This window comes from Lynx rufus, unplaced genomic scaffold, assembly GCF_022079265.1.
Source record: "Lynx rufus isolate CCGP_SWC_20201006 ecotype Redwood Valley unplaced genomic scaffold, mLynRuf1.p SCAF_3, whole genome shotgun sequence".
Lineage (NCBI taxonomy): Eukaryota > Metazoa > Chordata > Mammalia > Carnivora > Felidae > Lynx > Lynx rufus.
The window spans coordinates 1,763,219-1,790,603 of NW_025814845.1; the positions used below are offsets into that span (position 1 = coordinate 1,763,219).

The 27,385-nt window shown below is 55.7% G+C and overlaps 1 protein-coding gene across 2 annotated transcripts in view; it reads left to right on the forward strand.

The window, feature by feature from the left end:
- The window catches only part of JAKMIP1 (janus kinase and microtubule interacting protein 1), a 119,385-nt gene that overhangs the window by 57,747 nt on the left and 34,253 nt on the right, over positions 1 to 27,385 (forward strand). For both annotated transcript variants that reach the window (XM_047091815.1, XM_047091816.1), the window contains 6 exons: positions 5,285 to 5,494; positions 6,331 to 6,450; positions 9,808 to 9,954; positions 10,884 to 11,024; positions 12,956 to 13,015; positions 26,061 to 26,189. In XM_047091815.1, the coding sequence (XP_046947771.1) occupies positions 5,285 to 5,494; positions 6,331 to 6,450; positions 9,808 to 9,954; positions 10,884 to 11,024; positions 12,956 to 13,015; positions 26,061 to 26,189 (807 nt within the window). The remainder of the gene's footprint in view (positions 1 to 5,284; positions 5,495 to 6,330; positions 6,451 to 9,807; positions 9,955 to 10,883; positions 11,025 to 12,955; positions 13,016 to 26,060; positions 26,190 to 27,385) is intronic.

Consider the following 27,385-nt stretch of genomic DNA (forward strand, 5'->3'; position numbering starts at 1 on the left):
AAAAAAAAAAAAGCAAAGCAGAAAAGGAAGTTACGGCCCCAGGGACACCAGTTTCTGGACTCCTTCCCTAGGCCAGTTAGGCTCAGGCCTGGTGGCACATAAGGGACAACTCCCTCAGGACGCCAGGGCTTCAACATTGGAAGTTTATTTCTCTCTTGTGTACGAAGTCCGGAAAGGGCTGCCACAGGGCTCCACAGAGTAGTGAGGGATACGGGTACCTCCCAGCTTTCTCCTCAGAATGGACTTTGGGATGTGGCCCTGCCCTCATGGGCCTTCATGCTCACTGAGCGCCAGCCATCACGTCTTCATCCCAGGTTGGCAGTAGGAGGGCTGATGAAGAAGGGCGTAGTCTTCACTGAAGAACGCTTTTCTTTTTGGAAGTTCCATACACTTCCACTTCCACCGCTTTGGCCAACAGTTACCCAGCCTCATCTACCTGCAGGGGGCACTGGGAAATGTAGTCCCTTTACGGAGTGCACCGCAGTGTGATAAATCCGGTCTGGTGCTCTGTTAGTTTTCCAGGGCTGCCGTAACAAGTCACTGCAAACTCAGCTGCTCCCAACAGGAATTTATTTCTCCCTCGGTTTTGGAGGCCGGAAGTCTGAAATCAAGGGGTCCGCGAGACCACGCCCCCCCCTGCCGCTTGCAGGGCGGAATCCTGTCTTGCCCCGTCTGGCTTCTGGTGGTGGCCAGGAATCCTTGCTGCCCCCCGGCCTGTGGCCGTGCCATTCTAGGCTCTGCCGCCACGTGGCCTGTCCTCCCCCGTGTGTCTGTGTCTCGCCCCCTTCTCGCGAGGACGCCAGTCGTGGATCTAGGGCCCGCCCTAATCTGGTGTGACCTCTTCACGTCCATTGTAATCGCATCCACGGAGACCCCGTTTCCAAGTAAGATCCCATTCTGACTTTTAGGGTCGACGTGACATTTGGGCGAACGCTCACGCTAGTCGCTGACCACAGGTAGGCGGGAGGAGAGCGGGAACAGGTGTCGGGGTAGCAGCCCCCGCTTCGTTCCCGGAACTTCGGGTGCGGTGGAGCTCACCAAGCTACTCGCGCGTTGCTGGGCATGTTGGGAGCTGGCCACACGAGGGTTCTTGTCGGGACAAACGTCCTGGTGGATGCGGCCGTGGGGAGGTGGCTGGATTCTGCACCCGTGGGGCACGTGGGATGGTGAGGGCGTTGCAGAGGCCGACCTGAGTTGGCCTCGTGGTCCTGCTGCTGACCAGCGCTTGGGCACATGCTTCTCTCCAGGCCTCACCTGGCTGTGACGCGGGGCGGGTAGTGTCTACCGTGAGGGTCTTCTGAAGACAGAGCGTGTCTCGTAAGTACGGACGTGGCACCGAGCTCGCGCTGGCACGTGAGAAGGAAGTGACAGCCATCACCCAGTCTGTGTGCTTTCCCTAACTCCGTGTCAGGGTCTTTTGGTCGCAAGTGACAGAAATTCCACCTCCGACCCGCTTGAACCATCATCTGTCAGCATTTGTAACTGAAGGAGTAGGAGAAGCTTCAGGCAGGGCTCTAGAGGCACTCATGCCCCCCCGGGATCCAGGGTTCCCAGTCTCTGCTCCGACTCATCCTGTGCCATTTCCAGCCTCGGGGATCTCACGCTGGGCTGGTGAGATGTCACTGCTGTGCCGGGCCCCTCCCCCCCCATCCTCACACACACAGCTCAGAGAAAGTGAATCTCCTTTTTAGCTCCTAAGGAGGAACAGGAGGGTCCTAGCTATGCTCTCTCTAGGCTATTCGTTCTGACTGGGTCCTGTAGCCATCCCGGAGCCATTGAATGTGAGGGGACAGGGCATGTGACTGCTGTGAGCCAATCAGGGCCTTCCCTGGGAACTGGAATGATTTCAGCCCCACCCCTCTCCTGTAACATATGCTGAGAGCAGAGGCTGGGAGAGGGAGTCTGCTCGCTCAGGGGATGCAGGTCGGGGAATCTCATGTCAGAGATTCATGGCTTTGTCAGCATCCTGGGGGAAGGGGACAGGGTTGCTGAGAACTCAGCCTGGGAGGCAGACATAAAGTCCACGAATGGAGGGCTTGCCTTTAGCTGTGTGAAGTTGGCAAGTCTCCTACCCTGGGGGGCCCTGAGGACTCTGGCTGGGGAACCTGACAGATGTTGATTCCAGAATACATTCTGCATTGTCCATTCGTTCCTGGCTGTCATCACTGCTGGTGGAAACCGTTTTCTGGGAACCTTTCCCAGGGTGACGGGTGCAAGCCCTCTGCTCGTTTACGAGAGTAAGCGGGGAACGGGCACTTTCCTAAGGTGCAGAATTTGGGGCTCCAGAGGTGTCCTGCTCGCAGTCCTGCCGCTTTGTGTGGGAGGAGCTAGTGTAATGCATGGTGGGGGCTCCATTTCTGGGCTCCAGTGCAAAGCAAGAAATGAGTGGCCCGGATGCCGAGGGGACCCTCCCTGTTAACTCGCACCACGTCCCGCTGGCCCTGCTGATTCCCACACTTTCTTTTCTCCCGCTTGCGCGAATCCCTCTCTCAGCCACTGCAGTGTTGACTTATTGTTTAGTGACTACCTCCCCCTCCAGAGTGGAAACTCTGAGGGCAGGGACTCTAGCCTGTTTTGTTTGCAGAGGTTTCCCAGGACCCATCAGTGGCGCTCGGCTCAGTATTTGTTGAATTAATGGCAGCACGTGAGTGGTTTACATTAATGAACTCCTTTCACGTACTGTTTAGTGCTTCTGGACTGGCCTGGGCAGTGGCAACAATTTCCGCATCCCTAAGGATTCCTCTCCACGGCCGGGAGGTGCTCCTCCCAGGGATTAGGGCCAGGCGGGGAGCTGATGGTGGGTGGCCACCAGGGGGAGCAGTGGGCACCTTCTGCCGCGGCTTCAGGAGACCCGTGCCAGGCAGGCAGGCCCCTGGCTGGAGTCCCAGGAGATTGTCCTGTGGGGCTGGGGATGTGGCGGGAGGGGAGCACACTCTTTGCTCTAAAAGAAAGGCGGCTCAAAGAGTTTTTCAGAACTGTAGGACTTTTGCTTGAAAACCCCCCAGTGTTTTGAGGGTACCAATTCCCCCTTCTGTAATATGGTCTGCTGGTTCAATATGTTCTCCAGGAGCTAACACAGATTCACAGGGGCAGCCAACATTGACCACAGCTTATAACATGCCAGCCTCTGCACTAAGATCTAACTCTCCACAACTGTACCGGGGAGGTCCTAAGAGGTGTCCGTGTCCCCACTTTACGGAGGCTGAGGCTGGGTCCGACAGGTGGCCCTGCCTGTGCTGTGCCTCAGGAGGCCACACGGGGTCGGGGAGGGCCTTTGAATCAGCTTTACGTCTGCTGCCAGAACGGGTCTCTTTTTTTAAAAAAAATTTTTTTTTTCAACGTTTATTTATTTTTGGGACAGAGAGAGACAGAGCATGAACGGGGGAGGGGCAGAGAGAGGGAGACACAGAATCGGAAGCAGGCTCCAGGCTCTGAGCCATCAGCCCAGAGCCTGACGCGGGGCTCGAACTCACGGACCGCGAGATCGTGACCTGGCTGAAGTCGGACGCTTAACCGACTGCGCCACCCAGGCGCCCCCAGAACGGGGCTCTTAACCACTATTCTTGGCCGTCGACTGTCTGTGTCTGGACTTGAGGTGCAACAGTCACAAGTAAGAGGTACGGATCACAGCCACGGAGTATCTTTGTTTCCCGTGACTTTCTTAACAAACGGCCACCAACTCAGTGGCTTAAGACAACAGAAAGGTATTCCCGCACAGTCTGGAGGCCAGGAGTCAGGAGTCAGGAATCAAGGTGCCGGTAGGGCCGTGCTCCCCGGGGGCTCCAGGGGAGGGTCCTTCCAGCCTCTCCCAGCTCCTGGGGCTCCTGGCACTGCTGGGCTCCCGCGTCACTCTCTCCTAGTGCTTGGCAAATTACCCCTTCTAAAGCCTGTCTCCGTTTCCCAGGGCTGCTGTAATAAAGGGCCACAAGCTGGGTGGCTAAAGCAACAGAACTTTATTGGCTTATAGTTTCGGAGGCGGGAGGTCTGAGATCAAGGGGTCACAGGGCCGTGCTCTCTGAAGGCGCTGGAGAGGAACCGTCCTTGCTTCTTCCAGGGCTGGTGGCTGCAGGCAGTCTGTGATGTCCCCAGGCTTCTGGGTCCATCGCTCCAGTCTCTGTCTCCGTCTCTACCCAGCCTTGTGAGTGGAGGCATCTGTGTGCCTCGTCTTCTCTTCTAAGGACAGTCATAGGGACCACCTTACTCCGGTGTGACCTCCTCCTAACTATATCTGCAGCAACCCTGTTCCCAAATGACCTCACGTTCTCAGTTTCTAGGAAGGACACGCAGTGGCAGGGGATACCCCAGCACAGCACCCTTACTGGGGCAGTTTCCCAGCCATTGGCTCTCTGTCTGGAATCAGTTGAAGTGGATGGCCCGGGGCCAAAGCTTTCTCTTCTGTGAGCTGCTTTCTGCTTGGTTTCCTCTAGGGAATGCTGGACAAGACCGGGCTGGGGCGAACTGGGGCTTACTTTGAGGTTTGCATGTGGAGACACTGAGGTCCTTTAGAGACCCCAGCAGAGATGTCAAATACTCAGTTAGTTCTATGATTCTGGGGCTCTGAGAGAAGTCAGGGCCTGGGGAACACGTTGGGGTGTCGGCTGCATATGGGGGTTTAACGTCATGGGTGAGGACGCGGCTGCCTGGGGAAAGGAAGAGGGCCAAGCCTTGGAAAGTCCAGACTTTAATGGCGGCCGGAACAAGGTGAGTCTGTAAGGACAGAAACCAGGAAGTCATGGCATAGGGCGGGAGGGGCGGGAGAGCTTCGTGGAGCAGGGTGTGAGTGGCTCGGTCACATGTTGGTGAGGATGAAGGACAGAAAGTTGCCCTGTGGGTCTGGGGGCCAGGGGAGCATCAAAGACCTTAACGAGAGCTGTGTTGGTGGAGAGGTGGGGGCTGTGACCGGACGGGAGAGGCTTGGGGGGTGAGTGGGAGAGAAGACCCACCAACTCGGTGAGGAAGCCGAGCTGTGGGGCGTGAGGTGGCTGGAGGCGCCTGGAGGTCAGGATTTTGTTTTATTGAATTCGCGTGAGAGAGAAACGAACCTAGCCCTGTTTCAGTGGTGAGCATCTGGCCATCGAACCCGTAACTTGTCTGCTCCTCTGTGCTCAGGGGAGCGGGGCCTGGGCCGTGGACAGTGGCCCCTCTGTGTCCTGAGTTTTCCAAGTTCAGCTGACCTGGGTCCTTGATCCTTCTTAACCTTTTCCTCTGGGCCTCAGGCCAGCGAGGGAGAGATTGCCGTGGTCACGAGCCCTTAGGCTGACTGTTCATTCTTTCTCTTTTGCAGATGGACGAGATCAGAGGGAAAGACCGTGTGATCCTGGCCTTGGAGAAGGAACTCGGCGTGCAGACCGGCCAGACCCAGAAGCTGCTTCTTCAGAAGGAGGCTTTGGATGAGCAGCTGGTTCAGGTCAAAGAGGCTGAGCGGTACCACAGTAGTCCCAAGAGAGAGCTCCCGCCTGGCATCGGGGACATGGCAGAGCTCATGGGCGTCCAGGTACGGGGAGTGGCGACTCACACAAGCACCGGGGCCTCGTGGCTGACCGCTGCCTGTCCTTTCTGCGGTCGTTCCCCCCGGGCGCCTTGCCCGCCTGCCTCCTCTCACCCCTCCCTCCCTTCCGTCTGTCCGTGCGTCTGGCCGCCCTCCCCAGACTGGCTGACGTTAACCACGTGCAGGGCCCAGCGTTGGGCCTGGGGATACGGAGGGGAGAGCAGCTGACTGCGTTTGTGTCCAGCCGGTCTGGAGCCCAGTGGGAAAGAGAAGTGAAGGCATCGGTGCCGGGTGCACAGAAGGGCGCCCAGTCTTGAAGTCAGAGCCCTGCAACATGAGTAGGACCTTAGCCAGAAGGAAGGGGCTCTGGGGGCAATGTGCTCAGAGGAAGCTGAAGCAGCGTGCCTTCGTTCACTCATTCATTCATTCATTCATTCATTCATTCGTGCAGCCACCAGATGTTTGAACATCTGTCGTGCGTGCTCTGTGCGGACAGCATAGGAGGTGCTGGCGAGATTGGCCCGGTGGGTCTTGAGGGATGTCCTGGCACGTCCGTCACGGGCCTTTGTGAGAGAGACACAGCGGGCCCGGGCTGGAGCGTGAAGGTGCCCAGAGACCACGCACAGCTGTCTTGGCCTGACCTCTTGTCACTTTGAGACGAAGTCTCTTGCGGGTCGCTGGCAGGGCCTGGGGTGTCGTCCCCGTGGCCTGACTGCAGGGGCGCCCAGCGTGGCGTGGGGCCCCGTGAGGAGGAGCTCGCGGTCACGTCCCGCGAGTTCCCTGGGAGTGTTCGGAGTCACTAAGGCATCTTCGAGTACGTTCGTATCTTGACTTTCTTTTAGGATCAACATATGGACGAACGAGACGTACGGCGATTCCAACTGAAAATTGCTGAACTGAACTCGGTGATACGGAAGCTGGAAGACAGGAACACCCTCTTGGCAGACGAGAGGAACGAGCTGGTAATCAGCCCCCGAGAGACAGACGGTGCCTTGCAGGGCACCAGGAAGCCACCCCGGGGCCGAAAAACCCGCCTTGAACTCATAGTTAGTGCAGAGGCCTCCTGGTTTCCTTTCCTTTCTTTCCCATTAATTCCTGACCAAAAATCTAGCACACGTTCAGTGAAGACACCTGCTCCTCCCCTTTGTTTCTATAGGAATTTATTCTGGGCAAAGAGTCAGAGCAAACAGTGAGGAGTTTAGAGAGGATGTTCACTGCAGTGTTGACGCTAGCGACCCAAAGTGACCCGAAACGAAACAAAAACCCAGTTGTTCAACACTCAAGTATTGGGTAGAGTAATTATGGAACATTTAGGCAGTGAACTGTCTACAGTCGTTAGGAGGGACGGTAGACGTCGCGTTTATTTGCTCACAGTAAATTAAAGCGACATGCAGTTTACAAAACAAACATGCATATTGTCATGACAGATATTGGGAGCTGCTTTAGGTGGTGTAATGATGGATCATTTTAGGTTTTTTGCTTCTCTGTGTACTTTCTTTTGCAGAAAAGTTCAGACATTTCTTTTTTAAAAATTTGTTTAATGTTTATTATTTATTTTTGAGAGAGAGAGAGAGAGAGAGAGAGAGACAGCGTGAGCAGGGGAGGGGCAGAGAGAGAGGGAGACACAGAATCCGAAGCAGGCTCCAGGCTCGGAGCTGTCGGCACAGAGCCTGATGCGGGGCTTGAACCCATGAACCGTGAGATCGTGACCTGAGCCGAAGTCTGACGCTCAACCGACTGAGCCACCCAGGAGTCCCAAAGTTCACATATTTCTAATTTTAAAGATAACGAACAGGGACTCTGGGTTAAAAAAAATGAATCCCTAGGGACGCCCATTTCCTCTTTCTCTGCTCCTCCCCCACTCGGCACATGTACACTCTCTCTCAAAATTATTAAATAAATAAACAAATAAAAAGATAATCTAGTAAAAAGAGTAGTTTCCTGAATATGTGTAAATTTGCTGCATAAACAGCGAAGTGAACTTTTATGTCGTGGGAGTCGGTACATAAACTTCTTGACAAGTGTCTTGTCATATTTGTGTTGATTCTAAATTTTATCGTGAAAGCAAGTGCATCTATATAGTGTGTGAGAACCATGCGAGATGAACAGCGTAAGAGTCACCTCTTTGTAATCTTAACAGGATCGAAGTAAAGTCATTGCCTTCAAGTATTTTTTTTTAATTTTTTCAAATGTTTTTATTTATTTATTTTGAGAGAGAGAGTGACAGCAAGGGAGAGGCAGAGAGAGGGAGAGAGGGAATCCTAAACGGGTTCCACACTGTCATCCTAGAGCCTGAAGCAGGGCTCGATCTTACGAACTGTGAGATCATGACCTCAGCCGAAATCAAGAGCCGTACGCTTAACTGACTGAGCCACCCAGGCACTCCTCCATCAAGTATTTTTGAAAGCATATTTTCAAGTGGCTTTAATCAGACTGTATGTCTAATGTTAGATGTACGCTTTTCGCTTAAATATTCATTAACTAAAAAAAGTCCCTCGTGTACTGCATAATAGTTCACTGAGAAGATTAGAAAAGAAATGTAGCTTGTGTGCAACAATTTGGAGCACACTGAAGTGTTTAAAGCAAAAATTGAGCAGCTAGCCGGCACTTTGATCTTCAAATCATGAAATAACTACTATTAGCTGTTTGGGGGTGGTTCTTACATGCTTTTAAAACTGGTGTAGATATATCGACACCCACCGGGAGACTTTCTGTTGTCGTTTGGCCGTTACAGACAGGATATTTTCTCCTCTGTGTTATTGTTCTGCAACTTGCTTTTTTCCCATGATTCATCAGTTCCGGCTGTCGTTTGGGCAGGTGCACGGCTCACGCCCCCCTTTGAGGACGACCCGTGGCTCATTCACCCATTCCTCTAGGCTGCTCGGGTTTCTTTGCTGTTATGGGCATATGCCACCCGAAGACACATTTCTGTCGTTACCACTTGGAATTTTATTCCTCTGAGGATTTTCAGAAGTAGAATGTATGGGTCAAAGGTCTACTTTTTTTCATAAAGTTTATTAATTTATTTTGAGAGACACAGAGACAGTGTGAGTGGGGGGGGGCAGAGAGAGAGGGAGAGAGAGAATCCCAAGCAGGCTTCTCTCTGCCAACGCAGAGCCCGACGCGAGTCTTGAACCCACGGAACCGTGAGATCATGGCCTGAGCCGAAACCAAGAGTTGGACGCTTAACCGGCTGAGCCACCCAGGCGCCCCTCAAAGGTCCATTTTATATTTGAGTGGGTCCCCCCAGACTGCTTGATCTTAACTTTACAACCTGGCGACCAAAATCAGGGATCTGCAGTCAGTCCCTGTGCTTGATTCTTGGTTCTAGCACTTTCTGTGTGGCCACGAGCACAGCATCCCACCTCCTTGCTCTCAGTTTCTCTGTCTGTAAAGTGGGGATGGGGCCCCTCCTGGGGTTGTGGGGAGGCACAGTGTGTTCGAGAAGGCAGACCCGACCACACAGAGCAGCCCTCAAGGGCCGGGGCAGAAACTAAATGACAGAGCTCTCCAGCCCCCGAAACCAGGCCTCACCGTGTCCACCTCTCTACGCCCAGCACCCCACATTCTGTGTTCCCGCTGCACTGAACGAGCTGTGTTCTTGCCCGCTCTGAACCTCAGGGCGCGTGGTCTCCCCGCCTGGAACATCTGCCCGCGCTTGGCTCACCGTGTTCTTACCTCCTTTACTGCCTTTGCCCTCTTCCTCTGACGTTGGACGGGCACCCTGGCGTGCCGTCCCTTCGATTCAGCCCCCAGCACAGGGCCCCAGGCACCAGAGGGGCTCCCCCAGCGCTGATCCCACGGGAGAGACTGGAAGGACAGCCCCTAGTTGTACAGACTCAGGGAACGCCTTCGGGTTTGATGTCCCGGCACCGAGTCTGGCGTGGAGTGGGGCCCAGGATTGATTGCCTGCTGTCTCAAGAAGGTAGAGCTTTCTGCTAGGTCCGTACTTGGGGAGGAATGGTGGCCAGGAGCATCCGGGTCATGGGATTGACCTCTGCGCGTGAGACCCGGGACCCCTGGGGGTTATGGCCAGAGGTGAAGGAAGTGCAGACCAGTGGACCCAGCACAGGTCACTTGCCAGCGGGGTGCCCGGGGGCGGATCTGTGGGCCTCCCCTGTTGCCTTACGCGAGGCCCCCCCGAGCCTCAGGTGGGATACTGTGTTTGGGATCCAGGTGGTTGAGGGATCTTCCTGGGGTCTGCGGTCCCAGCGAGGCAGCTCCGGTCCCGGGTCGGACCCCTGCTGGCCTCCGGGGTGTGACGTCAGCAGTCCGCTGGGCCTTACAGCCACCGGCCTCCTGTGTGTTTCTGATCGCAGCTGAAACGCTCCCGGGAGACCGAGGTCCAGCTGAAGCCCCTTGTGGAGAAGAACAAGCGGATGAACAAGAAGAATGAGGATCTGCTCCAGAGTATCCAGAGGATGGAGGAGAAAATCAAGAGCGTCATGAGGGAGAATGTGGAAATGGTGAGTCGGCCCTGGGTTCGAGTCTCTGTCTGGGCCTCTCCAGCCCCCGACTGACCCTCGAAGCCCACAGTCTCCGCCCAGCCCCGCCTCCCCCAGGAAGCTCGCCAGGGCCCTCCGACCTTGCCCAGCCCTGCTGGCCCCGCTTCTCTAGGGGGCACGGTGTTGAGGGCTCTGTGCCCGGAGGCAGAAGGCCAGGCAGTGCCCGCAGCTGGGTCTGCGCCTCAGCCCTGCCCCCCCCCCTGCCGCCCCCGGGGCCTCAGACACAGCCCCATCCTTTCCGTGCCTCAGCGTCTTCGTCCATAAAGTGGGGGGGGATGTGGTTATCGGCACCGCGGGGCTACCCAGAGGGCGGAGTGTTGGCATGGAAAGGCCTCACGGAGTCCTTAGCTCTTTGCAGACGCTTCGCACGTGAGAGCAACGGCCACCGTTGCATCAGGGATTTGCGTTTGCTCCCATCAGAGTGCTCGGTCTCTGTGGCCAGGGCGGTGTCTTGTAACTGCTGGCTCGTGGAGGAGTCCGAGGTTCATTGTCCCGAGCGGTGTCAGTCGCCCCTTTTCCAGCAAGAAGGCTGAGGCTCTGGGAGGTGGGGTGCCCTTCTCCCCGCACCCCAGCAGGCCCCGGTGTGAGGGGGACACGATCGCCGGTGGCGTGCCTTGCCTCCCCAGCTCCCTCGTCCAGCCTCCAGGGCCCGGGTTTGGACGACCACCTCCCACCCCCACGCCTGCCCAGCTCGTTCTCTCCGCCTGCAGCTTGCTTCTGGTCTGCACCTGTCCCCTCCTCCAGCGTGGGGACTGGGTAGCCTTCTTCCCTCCTGCATCCCTGACCTCCCGCCGGGTGCCCCCTGAGCTCCCGCCGGGAGCCCCCTGACCTCCTGCTGGGTGCTCGCGCTGTAACCAACCTCCTGCTGGGCGCTCTCCCTCTGGCTGCAGAAAGAGAAGCTGTCGGCGCAGGCGTCCCTGAAGCGGCACACTTCCTTGAACGACCTCAGCCTGACGAGGGACGAGCAGGAGATCGAGTTCCTGCGGCTGCAGGTTCTGGAACAACAGCACGTCATCGACGACCTCTCGCTGGTACGTTCGCGCTTGGTGACATCGCTCGGTGTGGCGCCGGGCGACGCGGTGTGACGAATGGCATCGAGGCTCCAGGGCGCTGCTGCTGATGCGGGTGGGGTCTCACGGAGCTCACCCGCGCGGGCACCTTGCTGCTTTAATTCAGCCAGACAGCAGCCGCGACTTTGTGTAAAAGACACCGCTGGTGCCTGGAAGCCGTCTCCATGGCTACTCTTTTTCTCAACTCTTCTCCCTGGTTTGCTGTTGCTAAGAAGCAGCATCCGTTTTAGGAATGGGTCGTCTGGCCTGGACACAGTGGGCACAGTTTGTCCCTGAGAAGTCTATTTTTTTTTTTTAGCTTAGTTATTGCAGACCATGAACTTGAAAGCCTGAACCTTGTAATCAGGCTAGAATTTGAAGGGCTGGCTGAGACTCTACATCTACAAGGTTAAGGGGAGAGGAGTGTGTCTTAGTAGGCGACTGTTATATCCAGAGAATCCTTTTTCTGTCTGTGAAAGGAGCTTAGGCACCAGTAAGAGAGCATTTGCAGGAAGCTTCAGTTGGACCCTAGAAGCAAAGTGTGTTCTTAATGCCCAAGAGGGAATGTGATGGTTCCACTCATTGGTCTTCCAAGAGTAGAAAAGCCAGTGATCAAAATTCTAGAAAAAGCTTTGACCATAACTGTCAAGTTCGCTTTGCTGGCCTATCTTCCTCTCTCTTTAAGTCCTTCCCTTCTTCCTTCCACCCACCAATCCATTCTCCCTCCCGTCCCTCCATCTATCTTTGCCTCCGTCCGTATTCCCATCTTCCCATCCCCCCTCCCTCCTTCCATCCCTCAGCTGTCCGGCCACCCATCCATCCATCATCCATCCATCCATCCACCCCTTCTTTCTCCCATAGCTTCTTCCTTCCATCTGTCTGTCCATCCATCCTTCCTTCCATCTGTCCATCCATCCACCCTCTCCTTCCTTCCATCCATCCATCTATCCATCCTCTCATCTTCCCATCATCCTCTCTCTCCTTCCATCCCTTCTTCCTTCCATTTCTCCATCCATCCATCCATCCATCCTCCCCCTCTTTCTGCCATACCTTCTTCCTTCTATCCATCCTTCCTCTCATCTTTCTCCATTACCCAAAAACTTGGTAGAACGTAAGATGAAAACACACCTTCAATAAAATGACAATAAAGTTGAAAGAGGAATGATAAACCAACAATCCCAGAAAAAATAAAGATCGCTGCATCCATTGAGATGAGGAGGGACGGATGGGTAGACCATAAGGGCTATAACCAAACAGCAGATTTGCCTCTGGGCGTCCCGGTAGCCAAGGGGAAAAGCAGGGCTGAGTTAGAAAGGAGAGACGTCCTGGTTTTGCTTGGAGTGGAAAGGCTGCCACTCCTTCCGCTGCCCTGCAGATGCCGATCTTACTGGCAGTGGCCACCAGGCAGCCACAGGCTCTTGTTTCTTTCTTAGGGACACGCTGCTTGGTAGGTTCTAGCCCCATAGAGCAAAGGAAGAACCTGAGAGTCAGAGAAATAAAACGCGTCACCTGGTTCAGAGGAGGCCCATGAAGATTTGGACCCGGCTCTGTCTGAGCTCAAAGCCGCAAACTATTTCATCCTGGGCTGTGGTCACTGACAGAACGGCGATCGCCAGTCAGCACTGCCTTGTGCTTTATGACTTCCAGCCCCCAGCGCAGACAGGCTGGGGCTTTCAGGACTGGCGCACTTCGGTGTTTTTTGGTCAAGACAGTCCCAGTCCCATTAAGGACTCGAGTAAATGGGGTGGCTCTGTAGCGTGCAGTTCTGGGAGGCGGCCATCACGCGGGTGCTCAGAACTTGGACGAACTCACACCCAGTGCCGACGGTGGGGAGGCGCACTTTGGGAGCCAGCTGGGTTGGCTGGTGTGATATGAGGCTGGCTGATAATGCCAACCGTTGTATCTCCTTCTAGGAGAGAGAACGTCTCTTGCGCTCCAAACGACATCGCGGGAAAGGTCTGAAGCCACCCAAGGTGAGTCTGCGGGGGTGTGGCTGTCCTGCTTGGTGTCCTGCATGGTCCAGGGGAGGGGGGAGACGCAAGCAATCCGTGAGGGGTCCTAACGGCAGGGACACTCACATGTCTGCACGTTTGGTGGTGAAAAAGCTGTTATCGCGTCTCTCGGCGCATCGGTTATGGCCGCGGACCAGTGACTGTAATTTATTCATGGAAAACTCACCGATGAATTCTGTCTGTAGGCCTCAGGCGCTGTTTGCCCCAAATTAAAAGCATAAATACTTAGACCTTTTGAAGGATTCAAAACGCACTCGGGCTTGGTTTCTGACATCTTATATCCCATTCTAAAAAAAATCAGGAGCTTTGGGCTTCTTTTTGTTCGAATAACGCAGAACCGTGTTCTTTTTTTGGAAGATGTGGTTTTATAGAGACGGTGCCCAGATGTCCTGGCAGGGAGAGCACAGCTGGACAGGGAGAATTCAGATGCCACAGGGGCCACGCTGGAATAAACAGAGCAAATTGGGGCAGGTGTGAAAAAAAAAAAAAAAGAGTTTGCATTTAAACCCGTGAACCTCGTTTCACCGCCACAGAGACGTGGGTCTTTCGTTTGAACTAGACGCCCCTCCTGGTTTTTCTTTCAATAGAGATGTGGTTGTAGAGAAATCTTTGTCTTCTCTAGGGAAAACAGCAGTGTGGATGTGCTGCCGAAAAGCCACAGGCACGTGGCTCTCGAGGCTGGCAGCAGGGAGTGGTGGGGACTGGGGCAACCTGAGCAGGAGGCAACAGGGGGTAGTGCCACATACTCCAGTGGTGGGAGGGAGATGGGGATCTTGGTGCATCAGCTCCCTGGGGCTGCGTAACAAAGTACCCCACACCCGGCGGCTTGGAACAGTAGAAACGTCTTGTCTCGCGGTTTGGAGTCCGGGGGTCCAAAATAAAGGTGTCGGCAGCGCTGTGCCCCCTCTGAGACCCGTAGGGGAGTCCTTCCCAGGCTCTTTTAGCTTCTGGTGATTTCCTGGCACGCTTTAGCGTTCCTTGTCTTGAAGCTGCGTCACTCCAACCTCTGCTTTTGTCGTCAGAGACCATTCGCCCGGTGCGTCGCTGTCGTCCTATAAGGACACCAGTCATACTGGGTCAGGGACCCGCCCTCTTCCACCATGACCCTCATGTTAACCAAGTACTTCGGCAGTGACCTTGCTGAAGTGCCCGGGGGTAGGGCTTCAACGTGTCTTTCTTGGGGAGAGGGGGGCCCAGTTCACCCCAAACACCTTACTTTATATCAAATCTAAGGATTTTAATCTAGTTACCGCTGAAAGGGGGACTTTGCACGTGTAAGTTTACCCATCAGGTGCCCTTAGGATGGGGATTATCTATGTGGCCCCAGTGTCGTCCCAGGAGCCTTTCCACGCAGGAGGAAGGCGGAAAAGGAAGGCAGAGAGAAGCAGTAGGGGGAGGTCATCAGAGAGATTCAGAGTCTGGGAAGGACTCGACGAGTCAGTGCCAACTCTGTGAATTGGGGGTGCAAGGGTGCTAGGCTCCCAGGAGCAAAGGCGGCGACAACATCCGTCCTTAGGGGATCTGGGTTCTGCAGACAACCCTCATGAACTCGGAAGCAGACTCTTCCCAGAGCCTCTCTGGAAGCGACGACAACTGATTTTGGCAATAAATCAGGGTGAGACCGAAACACAGAACCAGTCCAGGGAACCAGGACTCCTGACCTACGGGGATGGGCGATGATGCGTTCTGTTGTCTCGGGCTGTAAAGTTTGTTGTAATTTGTTACAGCAGCAATAGCAGTGAGTGGCCCAATGCGTATTTAGCATTTTTCTTGCTCCCTCGTGGAGCGTTGGGGAAGGGCTTGGCCAAGGTCGTCCTACTGTGGAAAGGAGGGCTGTAGTGTTTTTCCTTTGTACATTTATGGATGTGCTTCCCTCTTCCTGATCATTCCAAGCCATCCCTGTTCAGACATCCGCCCTTATGGAGAAATACCATAAAGAATATTCTTCAATAAACACATTATGTAAGTTTTTCTATAATATAGACCCACAGGGGAAGAGTAAGGAATCAAGTGATGTCCATATTTTAAACTCAGATAATATCGAACATGTCTAAAAATCTCCTACTGATTTTTCGTCTCGTTGGCCATAAACGCACTGGCCTCTTTCTCTCTACCTTGCCAATACTGGGGAATATTAATGTTAAATGTGTTGGGAGCAATTTCTCCCTGACCTCCTTTTATCATTTTATTTTGCATCAATTTGTTCATATACAGTAAGAGATTATTTTATGAAATTGAAAAAAAACATCTAAGGATGTTAAATGTTGGCACAAATGTTGATAGAGCACTCTATGGCCCAAATAAAATTTATCTGTGGGCCGAATTGGGACACTTGGCTGAGTGGTCACGTATGCTGTGTTTTTGAGTCCTTATAAGTCGCCCCGTGAGGCTGGCGTTTTGTTTTCCATTTGATGGTTACAGGAAGCACGTAGGTATAGGGGATAGAAATAGCTCAGAGACCAAGTGAGCTGACAAGGGGGAGGCTCAAATTCAAGTCTGGGCTCCAAGGCCCACGTTTCCACCACTAAGTCAAGCTGCATGAGGCACATGTCTCTATGTACTGACCTCAGAGACTCAGAAAGGGAAGTGGCTCAGCACAGTGTGTTTAATTTATTTTTTATTAAAAACATTTTTTAAATGTATTTTTTCATTTTTGAGAGAGAGAAAGACAGAGCACGAGCGGGGTGCGGCAGAGAGAGAGGGAGACACAGAATCCGAAGCAGGCTCCAGGCTCTGAGCCATCAGCACAGAGCCCGACGCGGGGCTCGAACTCACGAGCCGTGAGATGGTGACCTGAGCCGAAGTCGGACGCTCAACCGACTGAGCCACCCGGGCGCCCCACAACTTGTTTATTTTTAAATATTCACTTTTACTGGGAAGCAATGTCACAGCACCACAGACTAACCTGAGAAATAAGCAAAATGTCACCCGCGGGGCCTCCCTGGCGCCATCTATGCTGGCGTTTTATGCAGCCCCTCCCCCACCCCCAGCCCTTGATCTGCCCCATCTTTTTCTTTCTTGACAATGTAACTATGACTGTAGAGTATGCTGTTGCTTCCTGTTTTTTTTTTTTACTTAACGTTCTACCATAAAGCATTTATCCGTGTCATGACCCTGTCGTCATACAAACAAATTTTTATGGTTATATAATCCGTTGAGTAGATGGGCCATAAATTTGTGTTCCATTCGGTGCCGGACATGTTTGCTTTTAGCTCCTGGCAGCTGTAACTCCTGGCGCGGAGTGTGTTTACGGTAGGCAGCGTTCTGGGCCGGTTCTGTTGTATTCCCTGGGTGTTGACCGTTGCTTTAAGGGACTGGACTTTCTGCTTCTGTAAATGCCACCCCGGTGGCCTCCTTTAGTCCAGGAAGCTGCGCCAGGGTCTGGATTGTTCCCATGGACAGATTCCCGGAAGCTGAAATATGGATCCACAGAGTGTGAAGGCTTTGGTGGGGAACACGCGACCCCCTGTGCCGTGCGGAAAACACGCATCGTTTCGTACAGCTGCCAGTCATGTGCGTGAATGCCGTTTTCACCATAGGATGTGTTGAAACAGCAGTGGTCTAAGGGCATTCGGCCTGGAGAGCTGGGAGTATTGTGGCATTGTGCGCCCCATAAAGCTTCTAAAGTAGGGGGGCACCTAGTCGGCTGAGCATCTGACTTCAGCTCAGGTCATGATCTCGTGTTTGTGAGTTCGAGCCCCGCGTCAGACTCTGTGCTGACAGCTCAGAGCCTGGAGCCTGCTTCCGATTCTGTGTCTCCCTCTCTCTCTGCCTCTCCCCTGCTCGTGCTCTGTCTCTCTCTCTCTCTCAAAAATAAATAAACATTAAAAAAATTGTTTTAGAAAGCTTCTAAGTAGGGTTTTCGGGAGTCCCCCTGTTGAGCTGTGACTTTATTTTTCAAACCTGTATGAGAGTTCGCGGAGTAAGGAGGATTCCGTTGTCCTTTTCCCGATTTCCTTTATGGGAAGAGAACTTTACAAGGGCCTAGAACTGACTTGTGGTTTGCTAGGCTTGCGTGCACAGCGGGTGAGGAGGGCAGGAGCTGTGTCCTGCTCACTGCACCCCCTTCACCGTCTCGGCACAGAGTACGTGTCCCTAAACAGTTGTCGAGTGCATAAGCAAATTGCTTGTACCGGCGAAGCGTGTTTGCACAACACTGGATCATGTCAAAGGATGGGATGTTCGGTCCCTAAGTGAAATAGTTCACTGCCACCAGAAGGCAGGGTTTGGGAGTCTCCATGGGCATTTTCCTGAGCTGTGCGCAGGCTTCTCAGCTTAACTGTTTCCATGATCCACGAACCTCTTGTCTTTGTCTCAAGATTCAAGATAGAACAGTTTCCCCCACATGCTCCTACTTACTCCTGGAGTCGTCCAGGGCAGGTGGGGACCTGCACAGGTTTGTAACCCCTTAGGGCTGTCTCTCGGGCCTGGGCAGTGTCCCTTTCTTCCCTCCCGCAGGCTGCTGGGATTCAGTAGTTTCCTTTTCCCCTTAAATGCCTCCATCGTGCTCTGTCTGCTATGTATCTGTGTATTTTACCACTTTGCCGGGGCCTTTGTTGGACACCGATTTTCGTGCCAGAATTTTCTGGAAGTCTGACAGCCCGTCTCTGCTCCCTGGCTAGTCCAAGCTTCCCTGGACTCTGTGTTTCCCCCAGAAGGGGGTTTGTTCTCCGGTCCCACATCCACACCCCAGTTTGCTGCAGATAATCGTGATGGCAGAGCAGTGGTGAGATCCAGCCCTCATCCCGGGTGGGGGGGGACCCTTACGCCCCAAAGGCTGCTGACCCTGTCTCACCGTGCTCCTGGGGACAGAACCGGTGTGGGCGTTTCGCCTCGGGACCCTGCTATTCAGCACCCCCACGGGGAGTTGCGGGAGAACCCCCGGCGGTCCCCCAGGGCCCATCTGGGGAGGGTGGGCTTGCTCCGCAGAAGTCCAGTGTCACGGTTGAACCCTACACGGAGCCCCTGTGGGCGGTAGGTTTGCTGCCTCTGAAACTTGCCGTCTAACAACGTGGAGCTGTCTCAGTAGAAAGCTGAGCACGCGAGCGTGGCCAAAATCGGCATGGTTTGCGCACACACCTCGGTTACCGTGGGGCTGGGGTCTCGGCTGAAGCTGAGACCCCATAGCCTGTAGCCCTGTGAAGGTCCGGTCCAGCTCCTGGCTCTGTGGCGTTGACCTGGGGGAGCCTGTTTCCCGGTTCTTACCACGATCACCACATCCAGAAGATTATACACAGTATCTAGCTCTGTGCCTGGCATGTAGTTAGGGATCCACAAATTATGATTCATCCTTCTCCCTTCCTCTTAAATCGGCAGCTTTCCTTTGGAGGGCCTGTTGATTGCAGATTCCCAGGTCCCGCCCTTGATTTCCCCCGTTCTAATTTGTGTCCTCTTTTTTCAAAAGAGGGACCATCTCAGGTGACAGTGAGGTGAGCTCTTGATGTCCTTTATTATTTTTTTGAGATGTTTATTTATTTACTGGGGGGGGGCAGAGAGGGAGAGAGAGAATCCCAGGCAGGCTTCACGCTCGGCACAGAGCCCGATGCGGGGCTCGATCTCCCAACGGTGAGATCATGACCTGAGCTGAAATCAAGAGTCGGATGCTTAACCGACTGAGCCACCCCGGCGCCTTGTGCCTGTAGACAGTAGTCAGCCTTTGCAAGAGGCTGGGAAACTTGCTGAGAAATACCAAAGTACCATGGGAAGAATCGCCCTTCTGAGGGCCCGAGTGTCAGTACACGGTCCCCCGGTCCCCATACGGACCCTGGGACTGCTGATGCCTGAGGAGCTTCTGGTGGGTCACTCGTGGTCAGTGGCTCCTGTATCGCTGCTCATCAGACACTTAGGGCCTATCCAAAGTTGACCTTGTGCCCCCAAGGCCAAGCCTGCTCCTTCGTGGTGGGAAGGACAGGGTGCCGGCCGCTGCCCCGGAACAGGAGCCCGTGTGCACGCCCTTCTGTGGCTAGGGCACCCGGACGTTTGTCGTCATGTGCCACGCTTTCCGTTTCTAAGTACCCAGAGGAATCCCATTTCCCCCGGATTGTCGTTTCCACTCGACTCTGCTCCCGGGCCATCCTTCCCCGCAGCTCTGTCGCCAGCTGCCTCTGAGCGAGGTGCGGCTGGACCGCATGTGCCTCGTTCACGGGGCTGCCTGCAGTCCCCGGCACAGCCCCCCCCTCGCCACGGGGGCTCTGTAACTTGCACTAAGTGAACGCTAGTCATTTCAGGCCGCTTGCCGGCCCGGCTCCCCACTGTTGGCTGGCCCGCGGCTGAAGGCTTTTGCTGCGTGTATCATTCCCTGTAGGGGATGAGGGCTTGTTCCCTCCAGGCCGGGCAGCGACCCTGTCACCTGTCCCTTCCTCCACGGCCTGGCAGAGCCTCACATCAGAAGCATGAGGGGCCCCAGACGCTGTTCCCATGCTGCCCGCTGGGTTTGTGGGGCCCGATGGTACAGGACTCTGGATTTGGGTCCTGTGGGTAGAGCATGGGGACAATTGTGCAGGCACAGAGCCTGCGTCCCAGGCCACACCCGGGCCGCTGAACGGCCCAGCCATGTACACCGTCCGCGTGTGTTGACCTGGGGCAGCCCTGCACGTTGCTGGGTAGCAGGAGGAGGATGGGGCTGCCCAGGGCGCGTCATCCGGCAGAGCAATGACCGCGGGACATCGAGGCCACACCTGAAGACTTTGGAATAGACAGGAAGTCAGGGCGGCTCCAGGCAGCACATTCAAATGGGACAGGAAACCCCAACACTGGGAACGAGGCCTCTGGAGAAGAGCTGGCTGGGGGCTGGCCTGCAGCCCCAGGCCCCCTGCCTAGTGTTGAGGCGACCCCAGAGCCAGCGGGCAGGGGCTTGAGGCAGAGGCTGTCTGATCCCAGACCCGTCCTGCCAGGCCTCTGCTTTCCCAGCGCTGCAAGGTTCCTTCGAGCCCTTATCCGCTTGTCCTGGGACCCCCTCTGCTTTCTTGGCTGCCCCCTTGGCTTCCAGCACGTTCCTCCCTCCACAGCTCCCAGAACCGTCTTGTTGAGGCACAAGTCTGGCCTCGCCACCTTCTTCCTACGAACCCTACGCTGGCTCCCCGTTTACCGGGGGATAAAGTTGGGGCCCCTTGGGCAGCTCTCAAGGCCTTTTGGGACCCGGCCCTGCTCACCTCCTGCTGTATCCCCCTCGGCACACCCTGGCTCCAGTCCCTTGGGTTTGCCGTGTGGCCTCATCTCCAGACCCCATCTCGGGCCGGTGCCCTCACGTCCTCTGCTCCTGACCGCCTCCTGCTCCTTCAAGATTCGGCTGAGCGGTCCCCGTTTTCGACAAGCCGTCACCCTCACAGCGGCGGGCCCTGTCTCTGGGCTTCCTCAGCCCTCTGCTCCTTCTGCCCCGACACGTGGCGCAGTCTCCCCATCTTCTTCTTCTGAGGCCCTGTGCTCGGAGGACCCGGGGTGCTGCGGTCGAATGCGGTTGATGGCAACACGGAGAGCAGGCGTTGGGGGCCACGCGGTCTGTCCTGCAACCCAGGGAGCAGGGCTGTACTCGTGGCTTATGCCTGGCGTCCTCAGTCGGGCTCCCCGGGTCAGGTGCTGGGACAAGGCGGACGTGGTGGTCATGAGGCATTCTGTCCCATCCGAACTGCCCCGGGCCTGAGGTTTCTCACGTCCACCGCGAGCCCAGGGCTGACGGCCAAGGCAGTGTGGCTCTCAGCCCCTCCCATCCTCCATCCCTCTTGCCATCAACCTGGGCACAGCAAAATGTCAGGTGACAGGGCGCAGAGGGGTATCCTCACCCTTGAGGAGCCCTGGCCGAGGTGAAGGTCTTAGTAGGTCCGAGAGCCAGCAGGACAGGACACGTCTCATGGTTTCCCCAGAGCCAGGAAGGCACCTGCCAGACAAAGGCGGTCCCTGTTTCTTCTTGAGGGTCCAGGTGCACAGCTGCCTGGCGAGAAATTGGCTTCAGGCTTGTCCCAGAACTCAACAGTTTGCAGACGGCATGATTTCTAGGATCATCGTCCCCTCTTCCATTAGCCAAGATTATTTTCATTGGGAGTCTCAAAAACCCAAAGTCATTTAAGAAGGGAAAGGGATTTATATCGCTGCTAAGTCTGGAGGTGGCTGGTTTCAGGCGCGGCTGGATCTAGATGCCCACACGATATTGCCGGGAACGTGTGTCTCCACCTTTCCACCCTGCCTTCCTCTGGGCTGGGCTCTTTCTCAGGTGGGGTCTCCCCATGTGGTCACCCAATTGGCTTCGGCGGCTTTAAGCTGGTGTTACACTGCCTAGCAATTTCTGTAGTAGGAGGGCGTCCCTCCTCAGTGGTTCCAGCAAGAGTCCCAGGGCGCGCGTTCCTTGGCTCAGTTTGGTCACAGGCTTGTCCCTGAACCAGGCCCAGGGAGCTCCTCATTTGGAAACATGAGTGAAAGGCTTGGGGGGCATAGCTCGTATCGTGGCTACTTTGAAAGGAGCAGAGTATCAAGCATTATTAAAATTGAAAGTTGTATGTGCACCTGTTTGCCTATGTTTTGCTTTTGTGGTTGCCCTTCGCCTTTTAGTATCGCTTGAATATCTTTCGAAGCACAGAGGTCTTACTTTTTTATGGTGTCGTCTGCCCATTTTTTTCAACATGTGGGTTTTCACCTCGGATGTTTCGCGGAGAGAAGCTTCTCCAAGAAATGCGGGCTTCCGTGGGGGCCCCGCGTGGGCGGGAGCACCGGGCCTGCACCCCTGCAGTCCCCCTGTGGCTAGTGGCTTCATCGGTCTGTATAAACGGTCAAACAAATGCTGAGGGACAGATCACTGAGAATCCTGTGAATTCAGTGGGTCCAGGGTGCACATGGGGTGGCCGGGACGGACAGACAAATTGCCCAAGCGCACGAGGCGGGAGGCGCCTCCTCGTTTTTGGCTCTGGTCCGGAAGAAGCTGTCTCCGCATCTATCGTGGTTGCTAGTGTGGTGTCCCCAGGGGGCCTCGTGATCACCCGGGGCCTGTGGGAGGGCGCTGACGACAAGGCAGCTCGAGGAGGGAGAAGCTGTGTGACTAGCGTGCCAGCCTGGCCCCTGGATCTGCCCTTGGGCTGGCGGCCTTGCCCACGAAGCCCGATCTCTGTGCAGGAAGCCTCGGGCACAGGGGGCTCGGCGTGGTGGAGGGAAGGAGAATGTTCCGGGAGAGAAGCAGCGCTTTCCACTAGGACTTGAGAGAGGTCTGCAAGCAGACGCCAGTGAGGCTGCTTTTGGCCCACGGGGCGCACACGGGGCCCACGCGGGCTCCACCGCCCTGCCCGGCAATGGAGTACATCCTCTTCGTGCTGTACTTCTCCTTTTTCCTCTGTCTCTGTGCCCTGGTGTGTCTGTACTTTTCCGGTTGTCAGGAGATGACCTACAAGCATGAAGGTAAGCGTCTGGCTCTGGGCGGCCGCGGTTCGGAGCGAGGACACGGCCGAGGCTGGGAGGCCCCTTCCGAGCTGGCGGTTGGTGGTCCCGAGTGATGCGGGGGGACAGGAGACGGGGCTCAGAGGCCGGAGCCAGCGGAGGGATGTTTATTTCGGAGACACTACACCCCACCCCCCTCCCCCGGTGCCTTTCGATCTGCTGAGAACGACCACCTCTGTGTGTGCAAGGTGCAAATGGACCAGACACGTTTATTTTTCACTTGGGCCCAAGCTGCATTTAAAACATTTGGATGAGTTTCTATTTTATTTTTATTTTTTTTAATGTTTATTTATTTCTGAGAGAGAGAGAGAGAGAGAAAGAGAAAGAGAGCACACGAGCAGGGAGGGGCAGAGAGAGAGGGAGACACAGAACCTGAAGCAGGCTCCAGGTTCTGAGCTGCCAGCATAGAGCCCGACGTGGGGCTCGAACTCACGAGCCCTGAGATCACGACCTGAGCTGAAGTCAGACGCTTAACTGACTGAGCCACTCAGGCGCCCCTGGATTAGTTTGTAAAGAGGAGTCAGCAAGGCAAGACTCCGGGGGGTAGAGAAAATGGGAGTCTTGGACGAGCGAGCTCCTTCCGTAGGGAAGATGTGCCACCCTGAGCAGAGACGGGGGTTTATGCTCCCAAACTGTCTGTTCCCGGGAAACAAATGCCCGGGGGATCTGAGCAAGGTGGACGCTCTGAAAACTCAACGATTTCCCCAGTGCTTGGCTCTTTAAGAAAGAGGAAACCATGTTTTCTAGATGATTCTGTCATTCCTCGGAGGCAGGCGCTATTATTTTACACATATTTTGAAAATGCAGCATAAGGCACTGGTTGCATTGTCCTTAAAGAAACCAGCCCCCAGATTTTCTCTTTAAGCATTCCAAGGTCTGTTTCTCTCTTGCATTTATTAACAAAGGCATGAATATATGCAGTACTTCTAGACTTCCTGCATAATACAAGAGCTTTTAAGAACCTAATCCTTCCAGGAAACAAACTCGTCCAGCCTGTATGCTCCGCGAGGTTGGGGAGAGGGGGTCTCGGCATCTGCAGATTCGCCTCCTGTTGGGAGAGGGTCAGAATGTGAGTGTTTGGCCTCCCCAGCCCTGCTCCCCACGGAACCTCATCCTGCCTCCCTCACCGCTGCATGCTTCCCTGGGGTCTTGGTCTCTGGGGCCACGCTGGACTGAGGGGCTCCATTCGGGTCTGGGGTTCGGCTGATGACAAACGCAGCACCTTAAACGCACGTCTGCAGCATCCGGGGTGAACGCCCCGTGTCAGGACGCGGTAGCGGAGTGCCCAGCTAGCCGTCCTGCAAGGTTTCAGGAGGCAGATGAGCCTGGGTAATGAACAGAGGCGTCAGAACGGTCTGCGAGGCTGACCGTGGGGGTCGTGTCCCGAGGCTTTGGAGAGACTGTGGCAGGATGGTTCCCGGGGACTCGGTCAGCGTGCATCACTGCTCGCTGCCAGTCCACATGGCAGCAAACACAGAACTGTCCCCAGAGGCCTCGCAATTAGCCGTGTTTACAAGAAATAGGGTCGGGTGAATGGCTGCCCGGAGAAATGAGGAGCCTGGAGCTCGGGGTGGTGAGCTGTGTGCGTGCAGAGGACCTCTGAGTGCCGTAGGCCTGTCGCTCCTGAAGGTGCCGTTGTCACCATCAGGATGTCGTGGCCGCTGCCCCCTGGAAATCGTCTGGAGAGTTTTCGATGCCTGCATTCAAGTGAGGTTTCTCATCTGGAGAGGAGATTGGGGTATATGATTGTCTGCAACCTCTACTTGGAGAGAAGGAATCATGGAAAGCCGACAGAACCTAATAGGTCCCCACAGTCCTACCTGCTAAACTCACCCGGGGTGGGTAACCAGGCGGGGGTCCAGCGGTGCTGGCTGTGTGAGGGAGGGCAAGGGCTGTCGCACGCGAGCCCGTAACTAGGGGCAAACAAGTTGCTTTAGCTCTGAGTTCGTTAACAAAGACATGTTCACGAATACGCATTTAAAAACCGGTGTTGACCCAGTGTGCCAGACTCTGGGCCACAGTGGGGAATAAAAAAGCCCAGATCTCTGCCCTCACTGTCCTCCTGGGTGCCTCTAGCAAAACCTCTCGAGAAACTCTAGCTGTAGAAGATGACAGAACAGTCCACTCTGTCTCCCTCTCCCTTCCTGATTCAGAATTCTTTCTTTCTATTCTATTTTATTTTATTTTTTCTTAAACATTTTTTAATGTTTATTTATATTTGAGAGAAAGAGAGAGTGCACGAGCGAGCGTGAGGGGGGGGAGGGGCAGAGAGAAAAGGAGACACAGATTCAGAAGCTGGCTGTCAGCCCAGAGCCTGACTCAGGGTTCGAACCCACGAACTGTGAGATCATGAGCTGAGCCGAAGTCAGACGCTTAACTGACTGAACCACCCGGGCACCCCTTAATTATGTTATTAATTGTGGTAGCGGCCACATTTTTCTTACATCTGGGTGCACGAGATTGCAGACTTATGCCCGCTTAAGCAAGCAGGTTAGGACGGGTCCTCAGCATGTGGGGTGTGCCCCGATCCCTCTGTGGGGTGAGGGATGGGGAGGGGGCTCTGGGAAAAGCCAGGTTCTGGGTGAACCAGTGGGAGCCTGGGGCTCGGCTGTGGATTTAATTATGGTTCTTTCTTCATGGCCATGAAAAGTACTCATCGGTTGTAAGAAACAAACAAACGAACAAAACATTGTTCCTAACACAAGGGAGGTCGATCTGGTGACTGTGGGTTGATGTCTGCAGACCCCCCCCCCCCCCCGCCAGGAGACTGAGCGAAGCTCCTTGTGGTGGGGAGCACGGCTGGTGTTCATCAGGTGGTGTTCCCCAGGCCCCGCCCAGTGTGTGCCCCTAGAAGGTGCTCAGTCGGGGGTTTGCCGATTGAATGCGGGCATGTGTGCGAAGCCCCATATATCACGGTATTTGGGGTGGGCAAAATACTGGGTGGGGTAGCCAGGAGGCTGGCGCACAGAGCGGTAAAATTTCCTCCGACTCTGAGCGATGGACGCGTGGGGGGTCCGTTGCACTGTTCCTTCTCATCGTTTCAGTGCCTCAAGGTTTCTATACTCAAAAGTTAAACAAAATTTGCCCCCACTCACCCAGCCGGTTGGAGCCCGGGGTCCATCTGCGGGCCCTCTGCCCCCTTCACCTTTCCCCGTGTCTGGCACGTAGAACGAGACGTCTCACGTGGCCCCCTGCCCCTCCTTAGTAGGACCCACATGGGCCCATCGAGGGTCGGCGTGCCAGGCACAGCGGATGCGTGACCTCACTCTGCGCTCTCGGGTGAGGCGGGGGCTCCCTGTCGGTCTGATGGAGAAGGAAGTGGGCGCTCAAGGGGGCCGAGGGACCCGCAGAAGGAGTGCCGGGTCAGGCCAGCGTGCTCTGCTGTCCCCACCCTCCACCACCTTCGGCCACCTCCTTTCCGCCCGTTCAATCACAGACCCCGCCAACTGCCTCTTGGGACGCCCTTGGGGCCCCGGTGTGCATAGTCGCCCCCGTGCCTGGGGTGACAGGGCGGGTTGGGCGGCCGGGGGGAGGGGGGACTGGGCAATGCTGAGTCCGTTCCTGATGTCACGCACGTTGCGTTTTCCAGAAGCATGTTGTGGAGACATTTTTTGGATTTGATGAGGAGTCTGTGGACTCGGAAACCTTGTCAGAAACCTCCTGCAACACGGACAGGACGGACAGGGCCCCAGCCACGCCCGAGGAAGACTTGGATGATGTAAGCACCCCTGCACCTGAGGTGCTGTGGGCACACGCCTCCGGCCTCTGACAACCGCCCCTGTCGCTCCCCACCCGGTGTAGAGACTTCCGCCCCGAGGACCTGTGACGTCTCAGCCTGCAGCCTCGAGGGCAGGAGGCCCCTGCTGGGCCCGGCCTCCATGAAGGCAAGGGGGGCACCGGCAGCATGTAGCGGTCCCTTCCCCCCCCCATGTCACCACCCCAGTGGTGGCCTCGCTGTTACCTTTTCAATTAAAATTGCTGCATGGTGGTCTGTCCCTGTCCCCCCTGCACACGCGGGCACACATGCACACACATGTATGCACAGGCTCACAATGCTCACAGAGGCACATACACACGCGGACAAATGCACGCACAGGGACCCCACCTGGCGGGCAGGACACGGTTGCCTTGTCCTCACGAAGGCAACGCCTCACACAGGAGAGAACGCTCCCAGTGCTGGAGAGCGTGGAGGGCGGGAAAAACCCCCGGAAGCCCTCTCACCCCGAGCCACCAGCCTCACGGTCCCCGACCAGCGCGCACATCCAGGCTCATGACCGCGGCACTAAGTGAGCCGGACTCACAGAGGCGTGAAGGGCGGCTCTGTCCTCGCCCGCCCGCCCCTTGCCGGCTGGGCTCTCTGGGGAAACCCGAGTAGAGCACGGTCACACCAGACACGGGCCTTTTTCGATTTTCCTTTGGCACCAACGGTTTGTAACGGGCAGCTTTCGGCACCCAACGCCGTGTTCCACGTCCCCGTCTCTGGTGAGCACGTGGGACTTTTCACGTGGACGCGCACGGAGCCTTTAATGTCACGAGTGTCCCCTAACGGGTGCTTCCCAGTTTTCACAACCACAAAGACGTGCCACTGGCCAGCCAGTCGCTGCACCCTTGCGTTCCTGGGGGGTCGTCTTTGGAGAGATTCCCGAAGTGAGAAGCACGGAGGGAGGGGGCACAGAAACGTCCACCCGTGCGGTCCGGGCTGGCTCAGGGGGCGTTCTTCCCCTGCCTCCCTTGCACGTGACTCAGGGATTCCGGGCTTCCGCGAGCTCCCGGGGAGGGCGCTGGCAACGGGGACGGCGTCTCCTCCCGCAGCCTGTCACCCGGGGTCCCCAGTCACATCCCGGCGGTGACCGGCTCCCCCCGAGGAACTGTGGGCAGCGGCTGTGAGGGCCGGGTGTGTGCTTCCGGGCCGAA